At 46.7% G+C, this 15,671-nt stretch overlaps 6 protein-coding genes and 1 non-coding gene across 7 annotated transcripts; 3 read left to right on the plus strand and 4 right to left on the minus strand.

Moving 5' to 3' along the window:
• The first annotated feature begins 117 nt into the window (after positions 1 to 117).
• F4817DRAFT_t116 lies at positions 118 to 208 on the plus strand. Its single transcript has one exon. It is a non-coding gene; the product is annotated as a tRNA-His (tRNA).
• A 407-nt stretch (positions 209 to 615) lies between these two features.
• Positions 616 to 2,058, minus strand: F4817DRAFT_317977 (uncharacterized protein; the record flags this gene model as incomplete). Its single annotated transcript, XM_049300875.1, has 6 exons — positions 616 to 994; positions 1,055 to 1,153; positions 1,207 to 1,324; positions 1,396 to 1,765; positions 1,816 to 1,839; positions 1,897 to 2,058. 6 exons carry the CDS (start codon positions 2,056 to 2,058, stop codon positions 616 to 618), a joined length of 1,152 nt encoding a protein of 383 aa, XP_049156998.1.
• A 1,159-nt stretch (positions 2,059 to 3,217) lies between these two features.
• On the plus strand, positions 3,218 to 5,195 carry F4817DRAFT_344211 (Di-copper centre-containing protein). Its single transcript, XM_049304111.1, has 5 exons — positions 3,218 to 3,758; positions 3,811 to 3,859; positions 3,929 to 4,042; positions 4,109 to 4,194; positions 4,250 to 5,195. Exons 1-5 carry the CDS (start codon positions 3,544 to 3,546, stop codon positions 4,974 to 4,976), a joined length of 1,191 nt encoding a protein of 396 aa, XP_049156999.1. The 5' UTR covers positions 3,218 to 3,543; the 3' UTR covers positions 4,977 to 5,195.
• Positions 5,196 to 5,511: 316 nt separating this feature from the next.
• On the minus strand, positions 5,512 to 7,974 carry F4817DRAFT_187890 (amino acid transporter). Its single transcript, XM_049298432.1, has 8 exons — positions 7,589 to 7,974; positions 7,277 to 7,516; positions 7,132 to 7,227; positions 7,002 to 7,077; positions 6,664 to 6,944; positions 6,429 to 6,603; positions 6,230 to 6,366; positions 5,512 to 6,158 (listed from the first exon to the last, which is right to left on the minus strand). Exons 1-8 carry the CDS (start codon positions 7,854 to 7,856, stop codon positions 5,644 to 5,646), a joined length of 1,788 nt encoding a protein of 595 aa, XP_049157000.1. The 5' UTR covers positions 7,857 to 7,974; the 3' UTR covers positions 5,512 to 5,643.
• An 805-nt stretch (positions 7,975 to 8,779) lies between these two features.
• F4817DRAFT_344214 (Clavaminate synthase-like protein) lies at positions 8,780 to 10,897 on the minus strand. The gene is made up of 4 exons (XM_049304112.1): positions 9,970 to 10,897; positions 9,432 to 9,918; positions 9,057 to 9,362; positions 8,780 to 8,995 (listed from the first exon to the last, which is right to left on the minus strand). The coding sequence occupies exons 1-4, from the start codon at positions 10,241 to 10,243 to the stop codon at positions 8,824 to 8,826; spliced, it is 1,239 nt and encodes a 412-aa protein (XP_049157001.1). The 5' UTR covers positions 10,244 to 10,897; the 3' UTR covers positions 8,780 to 8,823.
• Positions 10,898 to 12,562: 1,665 nt separating this feature from the next.
• Positions 12,563 to 13,453, plus strand: F4817DRAFT_360157 (uncharacterized protein; the record flags this gene model as incomplete). Its single annotated transcript, XM_049306242.1, has 1 exon — positions 12,563 to 13,453. The coding sequence occupies one exon, from the start codon at positions 12,563 to 12,565 to the stop codon at positions 13,451 to 13,453; it is 891 nt and encodes a 296-aa protein (XP_049157002.1).
• A 131-nt stretch (positions 13,454 to 13,584) lies between these two features.
• Positions 13,585 to 15,309, minus strand: F4817DRAFT_366922 (FMN-dependent alpha-hydroxy acid dehydrogenase; the record flags this gene model as incomplete). Its single annotated transcript, XM_049307052.1, has 8 exons — positions 13,585 to 13,670; positions 13,744 to 14,063; positions 14,173 to 14,281; positions 14,366 to 14,390; positions 14,450 to 14,667; positions 14,744 to 14,873; positions 14,933 to 15,169; positions 15,230 to 15,309. The coding sequence occupies 8 exons, from the start codon at positions 15,307 to 15,309 to the stop codon at positions 13,638 to 13,640; spliced, it is 1,152 nt and encodes a 383-aa protein (XP_049157003.1). The 3' UTR covers positions 13,585 to 13,637.
• Between the last annotated feature and the right edge of the window lie 362 nt (positions 15,310 to 15,671).

A 15,671-nucleotide genomic window follows, 5' to 3' on the forward strand; every position in this document is an offset into this window, starting at 1 on the left:
GTGTTATATGTGCGAATACTTTGTAATGTACATAACGTACACACAAATGTATGGTCATTTTAAGACGGTAATAGGGTTTATAAGACCAAATTTCGAACACTAAGCACTGACCACATGGGTGGTATAGTATAGTGGATAGTACAACACGTTGTGGATGTGCAGATATACTGATACCGTGTAGACCTGGGTTCGATTCCCAGTACCGCCAATTTTTTGTTAAATTCTTTTTTTTAGGCACAAATAATACCATGTTATTTGAGGGCGAAGTAAAGGGTGTAATAGATATATGCATCACCCACGTAGAGACTCAAACAGGGGTTTAAAATCTGCCCCATAAAACTTAATCTCGCTACCAGCTATTTCATCCAGATCTGATTGAGCAAGTGGCTTGAGTGGTTCAGGTTTTTTTTTTTTTGGTTGATCTCAGATATAGACAGATTTGCCAAGATGTCACCTCCGCCTGAGTTTACTAACATAAAATCTGAGTCTTTGTATATAAGTGATGATCATATCTCTTTGATGAAAGGGATGCTGATTCAATGGGGCTAAACGAACTTATCGAATTTTAATGTATTATACCTACCAATATGTCCTGATATTGTTCGACTAACTCGGTTATAATCTATCTTCAACCACCCGCTCAGGATAGTCCTTATGCCATCCTGATGTTTCGCCGCTCTCTTCGACGCTTCGATCGATCGTTACAACGGTTGTCTTGGTAATTCCATTGGGCTTCTGCGTCAAGATGCTCTCCTCGCTTATATTGTCTGCCAAGCTGTTCGGAACAGCTACGCGTCGGGCGTCTATCTCTGTCCTTGTCTGGGAGTGTAAATATTTAGATCCCTTGGTGCCTGTACCGTGAGCATAATTGTGGAGATTGTACGTGTCTCTCTTGCGAGACGATCCGTAGCGAAGAGAGCTGTCGAATATGGTTTTGAACATCGGCTTTATACATGGTAAACACGCAGCGATGATTCCCGTGTTTGTTTCGACTCTGCGATAGAACAGGCGTCAGAGCTGCTCCTTGCGAGAACTAGGGGTTTCAAATGCTTACGCGATCCATATAGTTAAGTTGGCTGAGTCCCACAAGAAGTCACCAGTTTTTCCATAGTTTGAAATAAAGGCAGCTTTGACAATGGCTGCTGCGCATGCGCTGAAAAGAAATCAGATTAGTGATTCGAAAACAGCGGTAGAAGGGGGCTTTACAAGACACCGAGACCGAGGATACATATAAGCGAAGCCTTTTTACGAGCATTAATCTTGACATTCCAAAGCATTGGGATTGGTAAGAGCGCAAAGAATATATCTGTAACAATGTTGACCGCTTTATTCGATGGTTTGTATCAGCTCTAGTCATACCTATTGAGGAGGATAAGGGAGAGATTTAAAACTGACTTGAATTGGCGTAGCTTAGTCCTTGGACAGTCGACTGTGACCAGCACGTCGTCTGAATACGAGAGTCCCAAAGCACCGCAAGGTTGTTGCATTGCAACATCAACGTCATGAGGCTAACGAAAGTGTACGCCATGAGAAACGTCATGACGCCCTGCAGAATTCGCTTGTAGTAGACGGAAGGGCTGATACGGAGTAAAAAGAATCCCACTGATAACTTCACTATTGGGATGGCCCATAGGTATATTGGCTGTGAGGCGAAGTTTAACTTAAGGCCAAATCTGTTGACTTCGGGGTCGAGATATGCAGCATGGCGACCTGCTCCGTAGTGAACCTGGGCGATAACGATTCCCATTCCAACGAGGGAGAGAAGCTAAGAGCGAGTTAGCCTCCTGTCTCCAACAGCATGAAGTCTTTCTGTACCATAGCCGCGAGCATAACATAGTCCTAATATCAGTCAGTATAGAAATAATACTCTTAAGGGATCAAGATTCAGCTACGTACATCTATTCCAATACTCCGAATCATTCGTAAGCGGACGTACATCCTTGCGCAAAAGACGACCAGCGCAGCTAGAGTCGTCGATACCACGGCCCCAGCAATCTGGGGTCCTCGATTTTCATCGGGCTGATCCGCACCGGGTAGGGGGAGTATAGCGGCCGACATAATCGAAGTTAGGTATCGATTTCCCAGCAGAAAGATAATCGGTCAAAATTCGTAAAATTTAGAGTTAATCTACTTTTACCTGCTGTTGAGTGTATTATATATATATATGATATTGCTAATAGCTGTCCACTTTAGCCTTTTTCTTCTTCTATTCAGCCGAGTCTAGAGTCGCTAAAGTGCTAACGTACTTCTGTAGTAGGAAGGAGCTCAAGTTTTGCTTAGACCTCTTGACAGGGACTTGGTAATGGCATGGTAAGTACCTAGTCTGTAGGAATTCTTTTCACTTGATGGGCAGTGCATGGCCGGGGAATTCGGATTGGACTACACAACGGCGTCGGCCCCTTAAAGACTGGGGCGATAAAACGACGGCGTGCACGGAAAGGAACTAATGTAGGCAAGCAACGCGGTTATGCCAAGATGTCTAGATTGCATTTCATGCTTAAATAGTGACTAAATGTTTACATAGTTTACGCACGTAAACAAGCTGGAACCCGGAATAACCCTGTAGAATTGTAGCATGTGCATTCCGCCCTGAAACTTGCCGGCCCTGATTATGGCATGATATCCTACCTTTCGTCGAGGGCAAAATGCTTTTGTTGAAAGAGTTCATATACACTAGGTAGATGGAAGGATTCTAGAGGCTGCAGCTTAACGTGGGTCTATCATCTATGAAGCTATCCCCTTAACTGGCCTAAGACATCACCCCTCTTCGTAATCGGTAGAGTACCTAACGTAATGTTCAACACGACTCATTGAAATAAAAGGAGAAGACCTTGCGATGTGCTTCTATAGTAAATATGATTGATCCATTTAATAACTTAGAACATGTTTATCTTGGACGTGTATTTGTAGAATGAGAACTAATCTTGAAGGCATCACAGGCCGAGCCGGTATGCTCTTAAGAACACTAGTGAACAGACTAAGGTCATTAAGGGATTGGTGTTGGCCTTGTCGATATTTGACGCACCTCTCGCCTAGTCCGTTAAGGGTAAGTGAGGTCCGGTTGGCACTAGTAGGGCTGGGTATGGACCGGACTATTCCCATGGTATCGGGCCTCGAAGAGCCAAGGATTTCTAGGGTTGGATGTCAGCCCGATTGGTTTTTAGGTCGGGTAGGTCCGATTTCGTCAGATGTACTTCTGTCTTCACCACGGGATAATAGCATAGTGCGCTATAACGAAGATACTAAGATAGTCTGCAGTGATCTAGACTAGGTAAGATGGAGTAAGATTTCAATATACCTAGCCGAACTGCATTAAGTCAGCCTCTCAAGGGTAAGCCGTTGGTCTTGTTATGAATAAAATTAAATATCTTTCGATGAATGTACGGTAAAAAGGGGACGAGAAATTCCTATAAATCCGCAGACCTTGCCCACGATCCAAGATGATCTTCCATATCCACGTGGTCGATTGTTTGTAGATCGTACACCTAGGCTAGTCTGATCTCCCGCCCCTCGTCTGGACTCAAGTAGTTCCCTCCACCCATTATGCTTTTTCGTCGCTTAACCTGTGCTCTACTGCTTGCGAGAGCCGCAGCAGCCCCGACTACCGACAAAGACTCCGAGTCACTCACGGAGCTAGAGAACCTAATCGAACAGGCTAGATCAACGCAGGAGAATATCTTGGATGATGACAGAGCAACTGCGGCTGAGAAGAGGGGACAAACATGCACTCGCGATAATCTCACGGTGCGTCGCCCATGGTACGTGAAACAATGATTTATCCTAAAACTTCGGGGCTAAACATGTTTCCAGGGGCTCGTTAAGTGAAAATGAGCGCAAGGCCTATACTGACGCCGTACTTGTATGTACTATGAAACGTCAAAACTAGCTGATTTGATGGAGAACTTTTTACACTAACTCTCCGCTCAAGTGTTTACAATCATTGCCGGCGAAAACTCCTGCTAGTGTAGCTCCTGGCGCTAAATCGCGGTATGACGACTTTGTAGCTACTCACATCATCCAGACGCCAAATATCCACTACTCTGTAAGTACTCCACTTCGCCAGGGGGGGCTGGTTAGATGATTTAGCTAATTGTTGGCGATCTTTAAGGGAACCTTCCTCGCGTGGCATCGGTGGTTTGTGTACAACTACGAGCAAGCCCTCAAAAATGAATGCGGCTACAAAGGCTCCCAACCGTAAGTAACTCTGGCCGATAAGTAAAAGAAGTTGACACTAACATATAGTTAATAGGTATTGGAACTGGGCTTTATACGCGAACGACCCGGCCTCGTCACCAATTTTCGATGGCAGCGCGTATAGCATGTCTGGGAACGGCGAATATATCCCCAACAAAGGTCCCATAACCCTGACTCTCGGGGACTTTTCTCCGATATACCTACCTGCCGGCACGGGAGGAGGATGTGTTACATCCGGCCCGTTTAATAAAATGCAAGTAAACTTGGGTCCTGTAAACCTCCCCCTAAATAACGGCTCAGTCTTGGCGGGGACCGGCTTGGAACACAACCCACGATGCTTGAAGCGAGATATCTCCGCCGGAGTTAACTCCGCATACGCAAATGCTACCTCCGTTGTCAATCTCATCCTCAAGAACAATAATATCGGGGACTTCCAAATGGTCATGCAAGGTGCTCCTGGTTCCGGCTCGATCGGTGTACACGGCGGTGGTCACTACACCGTCGGTGGCGACCCAGCCGACGACGTCTTTGTCTCTCCCGGAGAACCAGTCTTTTACCTTCACCACGGAATGATCGATCTAGTATGGTGGACGTGGCAAGCTCTTGATTACAAGAATCGCCGGGATGCCGTCTCAGGGACAGGCACTTTCTTGAACAGCCCGCCATCAGCCAACACAACTCTCGACGACATAATTGACCTTGGATATGCCGGCGGTGGTCCGATCACAATGAGGGAGTTGATGAGTGTCCACGATGGGCCGTTCTGTTATACGTATGTATAAGCGAGCTACGATGAGCAACGGTTAGCAATTGTCGAAGAGAGGAGTACCGCCGTCTCTTCAATGTTACAGCCTGTGTATTACCTAGCGTGAATAAAGACCTATCAGCGATGTATTTTAAGCGATTGTGGGAAGCATACAGTTATTACGAATTGCTATTGTCTCAGTACTAATATAAATATAACCTTTTTTCACCACACAGACTTAGTAGTGGTATTAGAGAATAGAACTTTGAAGTTTAACGGTCAGGGATCATGATCCCTGAGTCTTGCGACTGCTTGGCGCATGCAGTCCCATAATATTCCCCATAATATAAGAATACAACACTATATCCCGAACTTAAGGGGGGGGGGGGGGGGGGGTATACTATGCCTCGTAAATCCTTCCACCTATTGGAGAGTTCCCGTTTAGAGGCTTACCTATTCAGTCTACCCACATGTATATATGAAAGCTCAAGCTCGTACCCTGGGTAAGAGACGATGTACAACTGCCACCTTATAGCGATGTATAAGTGCGTCACTAATAGAGATCACTTCACTTAAGCCGGGCATATGTGTTTATGAGAATTAACTAACTCCTTTTAGATTGTGAAACTCGTGTTATACCATAGTTTCAGTCTTCATATAGAGGTTAACTGTTTAACAAAGGCATAGCAAGTCTAATTAATAGTTTACACAATCTTGGGCGCCTCGGTAATGCCGTCATCACCTTGTGAAGACGTTGTCGAAGCAACTACATGTCTCCGTCTCAAATGTCCGGCTTCGTCGTGGTCCTGGTCCCATTTCTCCACTTCGTTTAGAGGTACTTTAACTAATCGATGAGTCGTGGCGCCTTGGTCCTCGACGCTCATTATTTCTGGTCGTATCTTATACCCTCCCCATCTTGGTAGCGCATAGATCCAGATGACATAGTATATGCCGCAGGTAACGATAATAGCAATACCAACGACACAGTACGTCGCATACCAGAACGAAACTTCGCCGGCGTACGGGCCTCCTTTCGGAGGGATCCACGGCGTTGCGAGAATGTAGACCTGGAGCAAGATATAGAAAATCAAAACCACGTCCCAGGTCCTGAAGTCGGGTGCTTTTCTCCCCAAACGCTTTTGCCTATAGCGAACTAGGTATACACCGACTGCAAGAGCAAGGTGGAATATTCCATCCGGGTAAGTTCCCAGACTCACAACTTTTCTGCTGTTAGCACTATGCAACTCGGAAAAGGGGCTACGAGAATTGAAAACATCCGATAAAACTTACTAAATTGAAAAGCGTCGCCAGCAGGGGGAGCAACAATCATAATAAATGTCATAACCCACTTTAGGAAGTATGGGCCGAAGGGAGTACCGAAAGGTTTGGTGGACACCCAAAAATTGGTAAATGGGAGCACGCCTTGTCTATTATAGAGCCTCGTTATCAGTATCTGTAAGAAAGGCGCTCAAGAAGGAAAAATGCTCACCGGCCAATTTCGCGGATCACTCGGGACTGGCCGATCAACACAGCAAGTAGATTCGCGAAGGCACTTAGCAAAACCAAAACGTTTAGAGCCTGGTTCGCGCGGCCCCTACCAAAGACAGACACGAAGAACACGGCTGCGGCAATTTCTTTAGACTTAGCGAATTCGTCCTTGGACACTATAGGTATTATTAGTTAGCATCTACTTGATATACGCGAGTGCTTGGTTTTTTTCATACCGGCAGCGAAGTATGCAATGTTGCAGAGCATATACAGTAAGCCAACGACCAAGATAGAGATGGCACCGTTCTTTTTCAATGTCGGAATAGGATTCTTGATTTCGTTGACCACGTTGAAGGCATTCGCAAAGCCCGTGTACGAAAAGACAATGTTAACTAAAGCGACGGCGAGATCGTTTCCGTTGGTTGTTGTGCCCTCGAACGCATTTCGGAAGTTGGCTCCGGGGTCGGGAATATGAGGGACGTTTCCGCCCAAGACCACGAGGCCGGTTATACTAATGCTATCGAGGAGATCGTGTTAATCGACGGACACCCTTCCCGTGGAAGTTCATACATACAAGATGAGAGTAATGATTTTGACAACCCCGAGCACATTCATTAGCCATAGAGAGTATTTGTTATGAAGAATCACGCCTGTGCATACTTGTTAGACCTAGGTGACAACTTGTTCAGACAAGGATAACCTACATAAGCTTGCTACAGTATACGCAGCAACCGCAACACCTTTCAATTGCCAGTCGGTCGGTGTAGAACCCGCAATCTGATATACATATCTGGCCAAGACTAATCAGCGTTAATAACTGCCTATTCTTGAGATGTCATGGATACGCACCGATAGCGTTACTGCTGCTGAAGCTTAGGATTACGGAGTAGACCGCAAAGGTAACAGGGAAGAAATGTTTCGGCCTTGGGTATTCTTGCTCCAGGTAGACAACCTCAGATCCTGACCTATTTGGAAAGTAACTCGCGAGCTCAAGGTAGACACTGAAGCCCGCGATAGCTAATAATATGCCAATTGTCCAGTAGATAAGAGCAAGTCCGACAGAACCAGTACTGTTAAGAATAGTTCCAGCTACGAAGGAATTAAATGTCAGTTCTGCTTCCTCTCATTTTAAGAATCTGGATAGTGGTAGGAGTATCTTACGCGTCGAGAAAATACCGGTACCAATCATTTGATTGATATTGAGAAAGAGGACTGTTATCCAACCAACGTGGTACCCTAGTGGCGACTTGGATTCGACAGGAGCGCCGGCTGCCTCCTGATAAGATGGCTTCGATCCATTTCCTGCCTTCTCTAGAGTATACGCGAGATTGCCGTCGTGAATCACCGAGATGTCGGAACTGGATGGGTGGGTATCAACCGCCGGTACTTCGGTCGTGTCCGACCGCACCCAAAATTTCGGGATCCCCATTGCCTCAAAAGCTCATCCACTTGGTCCCAATGATGATAAGTTGGGATGGAAAGGTGACGTTCAAGCGATCCAGAGTATTGCTGTTATAGAGCGTGGGAAACAGGACCGCGACGAGATGTACTTATCGCGACAGCAGGTCGTAAGCTTTTAATGAGAATGCGCCGAGGCGATCCTTTTTCGTACGAGATCGCCAGGCTCGATGATACAATCGGTCCTTGGAGCACACCGTACGAACGTCTAGAACATATTTGGGGCATTAGCCCGATCTGCCGAACCGTGTACCGCGATCTGAATGGTAGATAAAGCTATATTCAGATGGTTCTCCCAGACTTCTTGGAGACTGTCTGGATAAAACTGTGCGGCGACCTTCCTAGGTGAGAGGGGCCGAGAATCACGCAATACTGGTTGATCATGACAACCATGCTGGATTGGGGGCACGATGTTACGGAACAATCCCAGAACGATTGAATGTGCTGGGAGGCAAATAAAACTTTGCGTAATCCTAAGCATATAATCAAGGTATGCTATGTTATTTTTTACGGGCGCTAGAGGATTATAGTCTCGAGAAAACGTGGGTGCGTATAGTTTTGCAGCGAGTCTTGTCCGCCGCGTTGATATCGAAGTGTTCCAATATCACCAAGCTATTTCAATAACCCCGAAACAGACTTTTGTTGGGGTGTGCCATCATAAGCCACACGATATGTACGCCAAGTGATACGAGACATGCCGTTATGACTTTTTCGGATAGTAGTTTTGTTGGCCATGGCACTACAGGATTGTGTTCACAACAAAACCTAAGTATCATTTTGCATAGTTAGTCTTCAATTTAATACTCGGATATTGAAGAAAAGCCGATGGAAGCCGCTCCTTCACTGTATCATTGGGTGTATCATTGGCTATGCCCGGGCATGTTTACTCTTGATGGCTTATATATATATTGATTTGGAATTCGGTCTCGCCAAGATCATCAACCCACTCGACCACTCTTGTTACCTGCAGTTCGAATATACGGCTCAAGCGGCAGAACCTCAGACTCTGGCGCTCTGTCATCATATAGCAAAGCCCACCTCTCCTTCAATACCTCCGGCGTGTCCCATGCATTCTCCGGATCGCGTAACCAGAACCGTAACAGATGTCGCCTTTGAGCATGTTCAGTTAACTGTGCTAAAGTTATCTGTATGATGAATAGGATCGACTTACTGCTTATCGCCTTCATTCCTAAACCCGTCCCGGGCGTGAAATACAGCCAAGTTGTTAACATACTGAATATCTCCCTTTTGGAAATACGTGTCGACGCAGAATTTCTCGCCAAGGAAGTGTAGTGTGTCTAATGCTTCCGCTTGAGCTTCGGTGATTGGCGGGATGGCCGGACTTCGAGGCAAGGCACCGAATCCGACGAACGAACGTCGAGCATACTGGAGAATCACACGTTCTGGCGCTGATTCAGTAGCCGGCTGGTAATGCATAATAGGTCTTGACTCAAACGGCTGCTCGTGATTACCAAAGCTTGAAGTTCCCTACGTGTTAGCTAGATACCTTTGAATTCAGCTCCTGGTCTTATTCGAAGCAACATACTTTTCCGGGTTCCAATTCTCCGTCAATGTGTGAATAAGATCGGGGCGGGTACGAGCGATCTCATTATACACTCGCCATGTACTCGCGAGTTTACTTGCGCCACCTTCGGCAGCCGTTTCGAGGACGAACAGGGAAACGATATCACCCGAGTCAGTGTGGAATACCTGCTTGTCGGTAGTGAAAGCCGGGCTACCGATTATCTCATTGCGACCGGGACCACTCAAATCCTTGATATGAGACAGCGTAACAGCCGCAGGCTTGCCGTCGAACTTGCTGTCCTGGCGGCCTCGTTTAGGAGCAATATGCGCCGATAAACCCGCGTAGATAATTATGTTCTCTTCGCGACTGTACTTGTCCACGGGAACACCGCGAATTACGAAAAAGCCATGTCCGTTATGGAGCTCGTCGGATAACTTCCGTAGCTCGGAATGTAGGTTTGGCAATGGGAAGGTCTCCTGGCTCACATAACCGAGCGGTAAGTTGAGAGCTGTTGAATACTATCAGCATGGATCTTGCGATAGCCTAGACCATCACCTACACTTGAAATGCTTCACAGCGAGATCTATTTCATCGAGCTGGCTTTGTTCAAGGACATATGTCCAATCGTATTCTTTTGCAAGCGAGTCGCCCTCCCAGACCAGCTTTCCGGTTAGCTGCCGGGGCAATCCTTTAGGAAGTTCCCTTGGCAAGCCACCAGACTTAACGCGGCTGTCTCTTCGCGCTTCATATTTCTTGAAATCCGGTGCATACGAAATATCGGGCTGCCCAGGGGGCTTCACCGCCGCAGGGGTAACGTACGTGACAGTCGCCATAATAGTTGGATTTGCCTCTCATCTGCTAGCGGAGTTGGACTCGGCTGCGACTTGCCTCTTTATGTTCGGTCAACAAGACTTGGAATGGGCTCATGAACATCGATTGCGCCATTTGGAGAAAATATCACCCATCGCATATGTCCAGGTTAGCCACCAACCAATGAAGCTCTTTGACCCTATTTTCCCCATTCATGTTGGAAATATGTAAGGTAGGTATCTATAAAGAGCACTGCATGGTGCTTCGTTACTATGCTTGGAGGGGTTGTCGTGCGCTTCCATCTTTTGAGACGTGATGTGCACTTTATTTCGGGCTTATCTGAGCCAATTATCGGTAATTCGAGATTCGCTATTAGTTTCAATTGCGAAATTGAGGTCAATGAATAAAAGCTCTGGACCCTGAGTTCGGAATGATTTCTACTTGGCTATTATTGAAACTGGATGCAATGCGAAGAAAGTCGAATGGCCAAATTACTCGAACCAATATAATCATGAATGAATCTTGAATCAATTACGTGCTTCGTAGACGGTCTTGAGGCGTTACACCCACCAGGTTGGTGACGCCCCGATCGAGCAAAGCGCCGTCGCTGTCATCGGCCATTAATTTTCAGTTATATTGTGAGTAAATAGTATTACTATTTTGTATAAATCAATACGCTGGAAAGGATAATAAATAACCCGTATATTCCAAACGCCACGTTCTTGCTGGTAATTCCGCTCTGTGACAAAAGCAGCGTTCGACGCTATTATTCAATGTGATATCAACTCCAAAACCACCGAAGCTGACGGCGCTTTAAAAATGATTCCTTATCCCAAGTCCTTCTTGGCAACCCCATATCTCGGCACATACAGAGTGTATATATCGGCATTGATATTGACACTCATGGCCTCGCCCAAAACCGTCTATACCCACTGTCGGCTTCACGTGCCGTGCAGGCGCCCGCCCTGACCATTTGCGTCGCGATATTACTGACTCTGCGATAGAGGGCCCAGTCGTCCATAACCTTCTTGTGGATGGCGTTCTTGGTGACGTATGGAACTCCGGGCCATTCAAGCAGTTGGAAGTGCATAGCATCGAATTCTGCGATGTTCTCGTCGCTGAAATCTAATTTCTTGGTATCTAGGTAGCGTTGGGTCATAATCACAACCCAGTCTGAAGATGCCTTGCAGCCGGCACAGAAGTCAGAGGCGAAGGGCAACTTGTCTAGGGGACAGCAGCTGCTATGGTGGATGACTAACCTCTGGCAGGTATGGTACTTTTTGTAGTCTGCGCAGGAGTTAAAGATGTTTATCCGGACTTCATGGCCACATCTTGCTCGATATTTTTCCCACTGGTTGCACATCTTGAAGGTGATAATAGTTGGCTATCGTAGCTATTGCCGGCTTGATGGACTTGTTCCAACTCTTAGAGGGGGTATTGATATTACTGCAGGAGTTGAATGGGTTAGTTATGCCTTCCATCATTTTGCATGTAGGAAGCAGTGCTGGAATAGCCGTTATATATTAAAGTAAATGCGGCCGTGGCTATTTTAGTATTTGGTTAGCTGTGGTTGATACAGTTAGTAACTGATGATTCTTTTTTATGTGGAAGTAAGGAATACTGAGTTGTTACAGAATTACACTGTGAAGTGTTGATTGATTCTAAAGGAGTGAGTTAGCACTGAGCTGTCTTTATCATCCTAGTATGGAGAAAAGACATATAATTCATCTATCCGTCCGAATTGTATCGAAATGACTGGTGGATGATTTTCAGAATTGATTCGGGTTGACAACTCCTTTCATCCTAATAGATGGCTTTTGAATATTCTATTGCTACCTACTGTAAATTTTCTAACAGCAGATTTCTATTTAACCCTACGCTCCTGCCTAGAGTTAATATCGAGGAGCGTAAGACTACTATTGGCACGGAGAACGAATTTAGTAACATCAAATGTGGAATTGGATAGGAAGTAAATGTTATAGAAGTCCCTAGAGGTGGAAACGATTTGACAACAACAGCCTTACATAGTTGTCTCCCAAGGAATATATATCACTAGCCGTGCATCTGTATCACCTATAGAAAAACGTATTAAAATTATATACAATCCTATCTAGTATTTTCTAAGGGGCCCCATAAAAGGAAGAGTGCCATTTTTAGGAGTTCGTACTATGATGTAAACGTCTGGTAATAGGGGACGATCTTTATAACGACCCAGGATCTTGCGCAACGAACAAGATCAGATCCGTACCATTGAAATCATATAGTTGAAGAATGTGAATAAAAGCAAGGACAAGTTCTTGGATTAATTTGTCAACATTTCTCTCCATTCAGTATTATTCACAATGCCGCCTCATTTGCGCAGCGCGTCGGCACGCGCGAACTCGGGAAACCAAAGTGGCGAATCCTCCAGCAAAGGCACAGCCAAGACCTCGAAGACTACTACGACGAGAGGGCGCAAGAGAAAGTCCACTGACTCGCAGTCATCGAGTAGACCTAAGCGAGGAAAGCAGACTAAGGCATCCGGCACCGAGGAACCAGAAGAGATTCCCGACGAGAAACGTAAACCGCGCCTAACAACGCCAGACTTGGAGTTCGACTATGATCGTAGTCAGCTACGCGATCCGCGTCTTACGCCCGGACGTGTAAGGCGACCGCGATGGGAAAGTTTCGACATGCCAGAGGGCTTCAAAGAGCGGTTCTATGTTCCCAAGCCAGAGAAGCCTAGGGGCCAAACAAAAGCTATACGAGAGCACAATCTCAGCGAGCAAAAAAACCTCCTGGACCCCAGCGAAATGTTTCATGACTTATATGTGTGCCATAAAAAGGGTCGCGAGGGTTCGCCTACTTACGATGCTGCTGGCTTCCAGTTGGACTGGGAGAAAGTGGACTCCTGGATGCACCCACCATCATACACTAAGTCGGGAGTAGTAAGTAGGATGGAGAAAGTCGTAGATAAAATGGAGCGTGAGGAGCGCGACATGTACAAGATATTCTTCGTGGATGGTAAACTGCCAGATGCCGAACCGACGATAGTCACCGAATATTTGCAAGACCACGTTTCGAAGGATCTCGACGTACCTTGGCACCAGATTGGCCCTAAACATCTTGTCGAATGGGAGAAAAGGGGGTTCCCCAAGCAAAAGGCCGGAAAATGGTGGCGAGAGCCGAATGAGATGGAGGAGCGTAGGATGATGAAGATGTCATCCGATGCTATTTATAGGAAAGATTTGTAGAGGCGCTCCAAAAGTTATGGATCACGCTCAAAGCTCATACAATTTACACAAACCACTTGTATCTAGGTGGCAGAGTTACCAGTCAACTAGCCCGCCACATATGAAAGCATATACATATTGCAATTAAGTATCCCATTAGACCAATCTATTCTATTTTATGCTATCCGTATGCCTCCTATGCCTCCTATGCCTCGGCCCAGTTAGGCGTCCAATCGACCTATAAACATGTCAGCCCCCCTCATTCGCTTCAATAAGAGAATATGAGAAGATGAGTAAGGAGAAAAACTTACGATACTGGGATCGATCTTCTTCAGATCCGCAACCCCCGCGTTCGCAGCATCAATAGCAATCTCGTGCTTGAGGATGTCGATAGCGCGCTTGACCCCGTCCGTGCCGTAGACATTGGCGTACATGAACGGGCGCCCGAGCCCGACGGCGCGAACACCAAGAGCCAGCAGCTTGACTACATCAGCGCCGTAGCGCACGCCACCGTCCGCGTATACTTCCAATTGCGAGAACACCTCGGGGGCTTGATCGCGGATCTCGATAGCTACTTCGAGAGGCGAGCGTGCGCCGTCGATTTGGCGACCTCCGTGGTTGGATAGGTAGACTGATGATGCGGGTTAGTAACTTCCAACAAGGGATTCAATGTCTTTTCAGGTCCGCGACCTCTTGATAAGGGGCTAGTTTCTAGAAAAGGGAGTCCCGATGTCACGTACTAGCTGGAACCTGGTGCTCGACGGCCTTTTGTGCGTCTTCCACCGTCTGTATGCCCTTCAAGACAATTGGAAGGTCTGTCAGAGTGCGAATGTGGTCGTAGAAGTCCCACTAAGAAAATGAGTTCCCATGTTAGCAATTTGGATCCAATTCAAGCCGAACTATGCCCCCGAAACTTCGCCTTGGTAAACTTACGGTTATCAAAGTATAAGCAGAGTCACTATGTGACGTGTTAGTCTACTACACCGGGAACATGGTACTTGGAACTGATGGGCTTACGCAGAACCGACGCCGTAGCGTGCCGCACGATGGCGATTTCCGTCCGCGGCCGAGTCGATCGTAAAAACAATGGCCTTGCTTCCGGTTTTCTCAGCTCGAGCGAAGACATCCTTTGTTGCGGTGTCGTTCGAGTTAAGGTAAACCTGCTGAAAGGTAACCTGGTCGGTTTTCTTGAACGCAGCAATCTCTTCGATAGTTAAGCTAGCTAGCTGGGCAGGCTTTACCGCATCACCAATGTTAGCGTATGTGAATTTACAAGTGCTATAGGTTAGACGAAGTAAGTCAGAATCATACCATGTACAGAATATCTCCCGCTGCGGCTCCCTCGACTAGCCCCTTCTCGCCATCGGTGTTGCCGTAGCCTCCTAGAGCAGCGGGGCTGATGAAGAAGGGCGCGGAGAAGTTGTGGCCGAGAATCGTGGTACTATATCTCCATCATCAGTAAAATGTGTCGAATAAGACAAGGATTACGGGCCAGCGTACGGGAGCGTAGACTCGATATTCGTGACATCCACCATAGTCCTCGGGCGGAGTTTATATCGGTTGAAAACCTCGAGGTTATTTCGGTACGACCACTCGCCCCCAGCGCCATTGCGATAATAGGTGTAGTTCTGAACCGCAAGATGCCTTCTCGCCGCCGCATCGAAATCCGGCAGTCCGACGAGTTTCTCTAGAGGCGGTAGCTCTCCGGCCGGTAGATTGGCGAAGTACTCATCGAACCTTTTTTCGTGTAAGTACTTCTCTGAGTTTGTAACAAGGGTCTGGCTCGACAGGACTTACCCAGTATCGGGCTCGTTTAGAAACGGACGTGCCGCTAAGGCACCTCCGAGCACGGAGAGAGAAAGGAGTGCTGAACGCATATTGAAATGCTAAGACTAAATGAGCGGCTCGAGGCAAGGAGAACGTGAAAAGACCTCTGGATATGAAGTAGATGGTATACAGGTCGTCCTGGGTGGTGAAGATCCTTCCATCTTATACCTAACTTTCATCACAAGACCTGGTCCCCTGTCTTGATCATCTCGGAAGGAAAGAGTCAGCACTGCCACTAGCACGGTGATAACTTTGTAATCATCGCCAAGCACGACCAGCTACTTTCATGAAGTGGAAGCTAGACGAAGGCATGATTCGTCTTACCTCACAAAGTTAGCTCATGCGGCCTCCTTGCCTGCATTGGGGCATAGGTCTATGAGCTTGGATTCCATCAGGATTACCTGATCGTTTC

The sequence above is a fragment of the Daldinia loculata genome (genome assembly GCF_022478755.1).
Source record: "Daldinia loculata strain CBS 113971 unplaced genomic scaffold F4817scaffold_41, whole genome shotgun sequence".
Classification (NCBI taxonomy): Eukaryota; Fungi; Ascomycota; class Sordariomycetes; order Xylariales; family Hypoxylaceae; genus Daldinia; species Daldinia loculata.